Source organism: Plodia interpunctella, chromosome 22 (assembly GCF_027563975.2).
Source record: "Plodia interpunctella isolate USDA-ARS_2022_Savannah chromosome 22, ilPloInte3.2, whole genome shotgun sequence".
In the NCBI taxonomy this organism is placed as follows: Eukaryota; Metazoa; Arthropoda; class Insecta; order Lepidoptera; family Pyralidae; genus Plodia; species Plodia interpunctella.
This window is the reverse complement of record NC_071315.1, coordinates 7,168,019-7,177,523: the sequence shown is the minus strand read 5'-3', so window position 1 is coordinate 7,177,523 and position 9,505 is coordinate 7,168,019. Positions and strand designations below refer to the sequence as shown.

The window sequence follows — 9,505 nt, the reverse complement described above, 5'->3', positions numbered from 1 at the left end:
CAACTCGGGAGAACGTGATCTTCCCACAGGAACCGGCTAGCCGTATTCCATTTTCCTTCCCCCTCACCCCCGCACCCCCCCCGCAAAAATTTTTTCGTCTGACGCCGGATCTATCCGTTTCAGACGAAAATAACTTTTTCTCCCCCCCCCCCTCGCCCCTCCCCCCCCTCAGGCACTTTTCCCCTCTGGCTATAACTCGGGAACCGCTGAAGATAGGAAGCCGAGAGAGGGCTCAAACGAAAGGGCAACTGAAGATCTACAACTTGGCCCCACCGGAGTCCAGGATTTTGGATCGGGAACACCGGGAACCGGGAACACTTCGGGAATTAGCCCCATAAGGACATCCCCGCAGGTCTTCTTCATAAACCGCAAAGCCTTGCGGTTCCCAACAAAGACCTGCCCCCTCCCCCCCGTGGTCGCTTCCTCACCCCCCTAGGGCTATCTCCGACACCCTTGGAGCTACAGAGTAGTGAGACGGCTCATTAGAATCGTCTCTGAAATTCCAAGAGATTGGCCCCGACGGAATTGAGGAAGCGGACACCTGAACACCGGAGGAGTGAAGAAAGCTCCGGAAAACCAACAAAGCAGCACGACCACCAGCGCGCATCCACCATCTTCGCGGCAAGCTGCGGCAAGTACCATTGGCGGTAGATTAAGTTTTAGATATTAAGTTTATTAGATTTTAAATAGTTTAAGATAGATTAAATTTGTAAAAAAAAAAAAAAAAAACCGAGATGTCGTCGTCCCCATCCCCAGCGGCTGACTGTCAAGTCCGCGCCGAGAACAGCGGCGCCTCCAGCGAAGTGACAGGTGCACCGGCGGTCCCCATCTCGCCGATCACACGCCAGCCACTGGTTACGGGACAGCACACGACAGAAAAGGACAAGAGAGCTGTGCCAGGGCCCAGCAAACTACCCAAAACCTCCGCTCCCAAAAAGGCCAAAAAGGTGACCAAGAGCCCACCAAAAGGCGCCATGGAAGTGGGAAGAAGCTGGGCACTGGCACAGTCAGCCAAAAAGAAAACAAAGACTGGAGGGTTGCGAAGAGCAGTGGTCATAAAAGGCGCGCAAGCTGCAGCCAGAAGAGGCCAAATAGACGATGCCAGGAATCTGGCGGACGTCTCGGTACTAGAGGCCTCGCAGATAGACCTCACACAACCCCCTGACACACCAAACACTACTAACATGACGCCCTCTTCTGCCGAAACAGGAGAGGAAAAACCTAACACCACAACCATGACACCCTCTTCTGTCGAAACAGGAGAGGAAAAACACCTGACACACACGCCAACAGGGGAAGTACCACCCACGACTCCGAAGTCACCGGAAACCCCAGAGCCGCTAATGCCCACTCATGCCCCCCCAAAACATGATCACTACTCGATAGTGATCTCCACCACCTCCGCACAGCAAGAGGAATCGCCAGAGTCCGAAGCCAGCGACTCGCAAGAGAAGCTGAGCAATCCAGTGGCGTGGGAGGAGGAGAGGTCAGAGGCAGGCTGGGCATGGCATGGTGAAGAGTTTGCCGAAAGAAGACAGAGCATACTCCCCCCCCTCGGACCACACAGGGGAGTATCTAAGGACATGGCAACAGACGCAGCCAGAGATTACTACCAGAAGGGGAAGGACGCGGTAGAAAGCTCAAAAACCCTGAAAAGGGAATTAAGAGCGACCGCTGTGGAGTGCATGGGCAATCTCTTTGAGATTGTCCTCGCCCTGGCCGAATCCAGAAGCAGGCACCGCCTGAACCTGGAGTTGGAACGGACGAGGGCAACAAAATACATGGTGAGTGTAGAGAGAGCCCATCAAAAAGCCCTCCAGGACCAACAGGCAAAGTTTGACGCAAGGCTCAAAGAGATGTTGGAGTCTCTAAAAGGAACTCAAAGCTCTGTCGAGAACGTACAGAGCTGGCTAAATTTCGAGATGGACGGAGTGGTCACCAAATCGGTGAAGACCGTCCACCTCGAGATGGGCCAAAAGTCCACACCAGCGCCAAACAAAAAGCCAAAACGCGCCAGACTAACAAGGCGCCACCCCCTGAGGAGTAATCGGGCAGCGAAGCCTAAGCTGTCGGAGAAGCTACAGGACCTAACAAACACGGTAGGATCTCTAGTTCACGAGGTGCACTATCTAAAGACCGACACCACCACCATCAGGGAGCGAAGTGAGGTATCTCCCCAATCTCCCACACAGCAAGAGACCGATGAGTCCTCCTTCAAAGGCATAAAGGAGGAGGTAAAGGAGCTGAGGCTGGAGATGGAGCGTATGCTCCGAGAAATCCGAAGCCTCAGACCAGTCTCGAAAGAGGAGATCGGGGATGAAATCCGAGAGGTCACCGCCCCCCTGATGACCAAGGCAAAGAGAATCCTCGATGGTGTAGAAGAGGTAAAAGATGTAGCTCTCTCCAACTCGGCAAACAATACCGGCCCAGGACTCGGAGCTGAACTGGCAATCGCCGACACCGCTGCCCAAATTGAGGGAATGCTAAACCCGATAAGGGCGGAGGTGTCGGAGATAGCCACAAACAGCCGAAAAACTATGGAGTGGTACAACTCCTCAGTTAAAAACGCTGCAATCCCAACGGCTCCTCCAATGCCCAAACAGCAAGCAAGAGACTATGCCGCCGTGGCTAAAACACCAAAGCCACAAAAGAACCCCAACCACACACTGATAATCTCTAGCACGGACCCAACCAATACGGGAGAGAAAGTGCTGGAGATAATCACAAAGACGCTGGACTTTAAAAATACCGGCGTCATAGTGGACAGGGTAAGGAAGGCGAGGAACAGCAAGATCCTGCTGAGCTGTGAGGATAAAGAGGACGCCAGGAAATTGCAGTCCCAAATTAAAAAAAACGCATCCCTGAAAGTTCAGGAGGCAAAGCCACAAAACCCCCTAATCAAGGTGAATAACATCATGGCGTACCTGAAGGATGAGGAGATGGTCGAGCACATTAAGGCCCAAAACAGGAAACTGTTTGAAAAACTTCCTGGCGACCAACAACACATCCGATTAAGGTACCGAAAGCGAGCAAGGAACCCGCTACAGTGCCACGCAGTATTCGAGGTTGCACCCTTACTCCACAAGCGCATGCTTGAGGAGGGAAAGATCCATATTGCAATACACAGGAGAGATGTAGAGGATCAATCCCCCCTCGTGCAGTGCGCCAAATGCCTAGGGTTCGGACATCCTAAAGCACTCTGCCGGGAGTCGGCGCAGTATTGCAATTACTGCGGCGGCGCCCACTCCTGGCAGGAGTGCAGAACCAGGCAGGAGGAAAGGCCCCCAAAGTGCAAAAACTGCAAGGACGCCAAGGCACACGACATCTTCCCCCACATGGCATTCAGCGAAGAGTGCCCAGAGCGCTTAGTGTGGGACAGATTAGCGCGTTCTAAGATAGCGTATTGCTAAGGGCAGCCAGATGAACGGACCTGGTACCTCTGGAGAAGGAGCAGGGACAAAACTGGGGATTGTGCAAATCAATCTCCAGCACTCCAAGATCGCCACAGCCGAGCTACTAAAAGTAGCAGAGGAGAAAGGTATTGCTATTGCACTGGTGCAGGAACCATATACTGGATCCAGCGGCAGAGTAAAGCAGTACCCCGGCACTAGAGTAATCCAGTGCTCCTCAAACATCAGCAGCCGGAACCCAGTTAAAGCAGCGATAATAGTTTTCGGTGACCAGTTCAGGATCATACACGATCCTCAGCTGGTGACCGAAACGGAATCTGCAGTGGTGCTGGAAGCAGGCAGCTTCAGGCTTGGAGTAGTCTCTGTATACTTTGACGGAGCGGCCGACATAGGTCCCTACATTGAGCGAACCAAGGCGACATGCAAATCGCTTAACACGCCAAACACCTTGTTAGCGGGAGACGTGAATGCCTGGAGCCACTGGTGGGGCAGCGAATCCGAGAACGAGAGAGGGACGGAATACAACGCCTTCATCAACGAAATGGATTACCACATCCTCAACACCGGAAACACACCGACCTTCGAAGTCTGGCGGAGAAACGTTCTATGCACCAGCATAGTTGACGTGACTGCGTGTAGTTCTTCACTGCTGGGAAAGATCAGGAACTGGAAAGTCGACAGGACGCTCATTACATCAGACCACAACGCCATCACGTACACACTAGAGTTAGGAGTGCGGTTGCAACACGCAGCAGCCCCCACCACTAGAGTGTACAACACCAAAAAGGCAAACTGGTTAGCGTTCGACGAAACACTCCTGTCTTTGCTTGCGGAAAGGGACATAACACCTGCCAGAGTAGGAGAGATAGTGACCGGAGAGGAAATGGAGATCCTTACAGAAGCCTACATAACAGCTATTCGGGAAGCGTGCGAAAGCGCGATCCCTAAGATAGGCAGAAGGCGCCAAGGTACCCCCCTTCCCTGGTGGACGGAAGAAATAGAACACCTAAAAAGGGACCTCGTTCGTAAAAAGAAAAGGATTAAAAACGCTGCCCCGCACCGGAAGGAACACGTACTGCAAGAGTATAATGAGGCCAAGGCGTTATACGCCAAGCAATCAGCAGAGGCCCAAACTCGAAGCTGGAAGGAGTTCTGCACAAAGCAGGAGAGAGAGAGTATGTGGGACGGAATCTACCGTGTCCTCAGGAAAACATCAGGAAGGAAAGAAGAGCCACTTCTAAGGGGACCGGATGGAAAGACGTTGGACCCCAAGCAATCTGCCGATCTACTGGCGAACACCTTCTACCCTGAGGACGCGGTGGTAACCGATACCCCGTATCACACTCAACTCCGAAAAATTGTGCAAGAAACACCTCAAAAGCGTTTGGGAGAATTGAAAGAGGACGACCCACCGTTCACCGAGGCCGAATTGGAGGCTGTGCTGCAAGAGCAAAACCCCAAAAAGGCACCGGGACCGGACGGGTTCACCTCGGACATTTGTGCCAGAGCGATTCGCTGCTCAAGGGAAGTATTCATGGCAATTGCCAACAAATGCCTAGCCATTTCTTACTTTCCGAGACAGTGGAAGATCGCCCATGTAGTCATTCTCAACAAACCGGGCAAAGAAGATTACACCAGCCCCAAATCCTATCGCCCCATCGGACTGTTGTCCGTCCTGGGAAAAACGTTAGAGAAACTTTTTGTGAGAAGACTACAATGGCACCTACTCCCAACCCTCAGCCCAAGGCAGTACGGTTTCTTGCCGCAGCGCGGAACCGAGGACGCCCTGTATGACCTGCTGAAGCACGTCAACGCGGAAAAGGAAGCGGGAAGATCCGTGTTGATAGTGTCGCTGGACATAGAGGGGGCCTTCGACAACGCGTGGTGGCCGGCTCTGATGAACCAACTAAGGATCAGACGTTGCCCCAGAAATCTGTACCTGATGGTGGACTCATACCTCCAAGACAGAAAGATAATCGTTAATTATGCAGGCGAAACCAGCGAGCGGGAAACAACCAAGGGATGTGTGCAGGGCTCCATTGGAGGCCCTACTTTCTGGAACATCATATTGGATCCCCTCCTGCAAAGATTATCGTCCGAGGAAGTCTACTGTCAGGCCTTCGCAGATGATGGGGTCCTGGTATTCTCCGGAGAGTCCATAGATGGAATGGAGGATCGCGTCAACAGAATATTGGAGCGGACGGTAGAATGGGGTAGAGAGAACAAGTTAAACTTCGCAGCACACAAGACGCAAGTCATGTTGCTAACAAAAAAACTGAAGTACACTCCTCCCCAAATCACCATGTCCGGAACAACTCTATCTCTGGTAGACGAGATCAAACTCCTAGGACTGACCATAGACAGGTGGCTCAACTTCAACTCGCACGTGCGAAACATCTGCACCAAAGCGGCCAGCATATATAAACAGCTGATATGCGCAGCAAGAGTCACCTGGGGACTTAATGGAGAAATTATCAGGACACTATACGTCGCAGTAATAGAACCTATTGCGACCTATGGGGCCTGCGCATGGGCAAAAGCGTCTGAAAACCTAACCAACAGGAAAGCGCTAGATACACTCCAGAGGGGTTTCGCGCAAAGGATCTGCAAGGCGTACAGAACAACGTCTCTGCCTGCAGCGCTAATCCTTGCAGGAATCCTACCGCTGGACCTGAGAATCCAGGAAGTGGCATCCCTTTACGAGGCGAAGAAGGGGCTCTCCGTCGACTTCCTACCACCAGATCGTAAACTCGAGGAGATTGTAAAAGCCAAAGATTTACCACACCCGGCCACTAAACTCCAACTAGAGTACACTCTGCTCGAGGACATGACAGATGCCACCCAAACTGCACTCCAGATTACTGGCCCACAGGTTTACACCGATGGAAGTAAAATGGAAGGCAGGGTGGGAGCGGCACTTACATGGTGGGAAGATGGCAAGGAGACACACAGCCAAGTCTTCAGCCTGGACTCCACGTGCACCGTATTCCAGTCTGAGATCTATGCACTCCACAGGGCAGTGTCCGGAGCGTTGGAAAGCGAAGATGCAGCAATCAACATCCTGAGCGACTCAAGATCGTCGCTGGATCTGTTGTGCAGCACTCGGCTAACCCATCCTCTGGCAAAGGCCATAAAGGAGAGCATTGCTGAGATGCGGTCGCGAGGGAGGGAGGTCCGTTTGTTCTGGCTCAGAGCTCACGTGGGAACGGCGGGAAACGAAAGGGCGGATGAGCTTGCCAAAGAAGGAGCCTCGAAAGAGACCTCTTCACCCGATTACGCAGAAGTTCCGCTGTCATACGTCAGAAGGAAGATAAGGGAGGAATCTATAGCCAGATGGCAGGATAGATTCGATACTGCCTCCCAAGGTGCGGTCACAAGAACGTTCTTCCCCAATGTAAGCAAAGCTTACAGTTTCGTGCGAGGAACGAATCTAAATCACCTGCACGTACAAATCCTGACGGGACATGGCGGCTTCGGAGAATACCTGCACCGGTTCATGTTGAGAGACAGTCCCGGATGTGAGTGTGACCCGAATGTCAGCGAATCGGTATGGCACATATTACTCGACTGCCCCAGGTTTCAGACTGCCCGTTACAACCTGGAGTGTATCTGCGACACAAAGTTGAGGCGGGAAGTGTTGGGAGATCTGCTGCAAAATAAGTCAACAAGGAGTCACTTCCTCAACTACATCGAGGAAGTAGCGGCCATTGCGACAAAACGCAATAAGACTGCAGAGGCGCAACCATCCACCAACACTAACACCAACACCGACACCAACTCCACTAACACCGACACTAACACCACACGCACCGACACCATCAACACACAGGTGCAGCAGTACTCATCAGACAACCAAGATCAGTTGTCCACACTCTTAAAAGCCGGAGAAGCGGGGAAGCCCAGGCTGCGGGTCCGAGGAGTTGCCATGTTCATGAACAACAACTCGGAACGAGTGGGAGTGGCCTTCTGCAACGACAGGGCGAAGACTAACATCTATATCTCACCGGGACTCGGACTCCTGTTGAACGGGAGCACAAGCAAAACGACCATGCGCCGTAAAGTTTACGACGCCTTACCTACGGTCTCCGTGGGGGGTCAGCGGTGTCGAATGGTGCGGAGGAAGAACAAAACCATCGCACTTTTCGCCACTGATGACATCTCTACGGCTTTTCAGAAGGTCTGCAGCGTGCTAACGTCGATAGGGGGCTGTGTTCTGGGGGATACTCCCATTCCTAGAGTGCTAAGCGTGGATGCCATGGCAGTGTCTCACCACACGGGCGAAACAAGAGATCATCTGGGCGCCCTTGAAGCCTCAAAACATCATGAGGTAGTGGTATATGAGAACAGAGGTCAAGACCTCGGGTTTCTCTTGAGACGTGACCAGGGTGGAAGCGAAGCCACTACGAGCCGCGGGGGATCCCTGAACCAAGTTCGGGATATCAGCGGATCGGAGAGGCTGCAACAAGCACTCGAAGAGGAGAGTCGCCAGTCGAAGCAGAAAGGCACCGACCAGGACAAAGATAGGAAGAAGTCCACGGTTGCCACACTCCTAAACCGAATGGCCCAAGCTATCGTAAGCCCGGTAAAAGAGAAGATGAGAAAACTCAGAGGAACGGTTCAACTGGAAACGGCAGTGGAAAAATTCACAGCCCCATCCATATCCCGCCAAGAGGTTACGCAGATCACCCAGCGAACCAGAGCGGATATGGGGCTTGTGACCCCCCCTCGGCTGAAGCCAGCGAACGATCAGCTGGCACACATGGAGAACGCTCTTCGAGAGTTCTTAGCGATAACGGCTGCCACAAGGAAAGTCAACGCGGACATCTGCAGTGCGATACTGCAGACTTACAAACGTGGCAACGTCAAGTCGCTCGAAGTGAAACTGGAAGAAGCGGAGGCCGCAATTTACGACCTAGACACACAACGTGTTATACACGGTAGCGTGTGCGGGGAGTATATGGCGGCATACTGCGCAACGGAAGGCTTCATAGAACTCGAAAAGAGCCAGCCGGGAGAGAGGGACCTCATCCGGCCAATATGTCCCCCCAGTGACCCGAAGGTTGTGATTGCCAAGTGCACCAGAGTGATGCTAGAAGACAGAATTCTTGAGATGGCTAACACCATCTTCGGGAACCTGACAGATAGCACCCGACTGGAATGCTTGGCGACCACAGCTTTCACATGGGTGAACGGGGTGCCCGGATGCGGTAAAACCACATGGGTAGTCGCTCACGTCAACATCGAGAGCGACCTCATAGTGACCGCCACTAGGGAAGCAGTCAAAGATCTCAGGGACAAACTGACACCAAAGGTCGGGGAAGAACGAGCCAAACGGCGAGTTCGGACCATGGCCTCACTGTTGGTAAACGGGATGATGAAGGGCGAAACGTGCACCCGTCTTGTGGTGGACGAAGCCCTAATGAATCATTTCGGATCCATAGTGATGGCTACAAAGATCACAGGAGCCAGCGAGACCTTGTTGATTGGAGACCACAACCAGCTACCCTACATCGACCGACACAACCTGTTCCCTCTGAAGTACTGCAGACCCCACAAAGTCACGACAGTCACGAAGGAGTTGTTGTGTACGTACAGAAACCCACAGGACGTGGCGTATGCCCTTAGTGAAATCTACAGCGGCATTTACTCGGCCAAGAATCTTACGCGCTCCCTGACACTGAAAGAATATAGAGGGGCTAATATCCCGAAGTTGGAAGATACGTTGTATCTGACCCATACCCAGGCTGAGAAGGAGCTCCTAATCAGCCAAGGATATGGAGCCAACTCGGGTTCCTGCACCCTTACTATTCATGAAGCCCAGGGCCGCACGTTTGATACAGTGATCATCGCACGTACAACAACCAAAAACTCCAAGCTGCCCCAGAGTGTCCCACACGCGGTAGTTGCAATCTCTAGACACACGAAGACCTGTGTGTACTACGTGGATAATAAAAAGAACGACGCAGTAGCTCGTTTTATTCAACGTGCAGAGAGAGCAACTGACGCTTCCATCCGGGACTACAACCTGAAAATGGCGATTTGGCATGGTGACGACAAGACTCGGGACAACATCCTCGCATCCGAAGCGGAGCTGG

At 52.7% G+C, this 9,505-nt stretch overlaps 1 protein-coding gene across 1 annotated transcript in view; it reads left to right on the top strand.

Moving 5' to 3' along the window:
* Positions 1–3,420: 3,420 nt before the first annotated feature.
* The window catches only part of LOC128679687 (uncharacterized), a 6,155-nt gene continuing 70 nt past the window's right edge, over positions 3,421–9,505 (top strand). Inside the window, exon 1 of the mRNA XM_053762079.1 lies at positions 3,421–9,505. This exon is cut by the window's right edge and continues 70 nt beyond it. Within this exon, the coding sequence (XP_053618054.1) occupies positions 3,421–9,505 (6,085 nt within the window).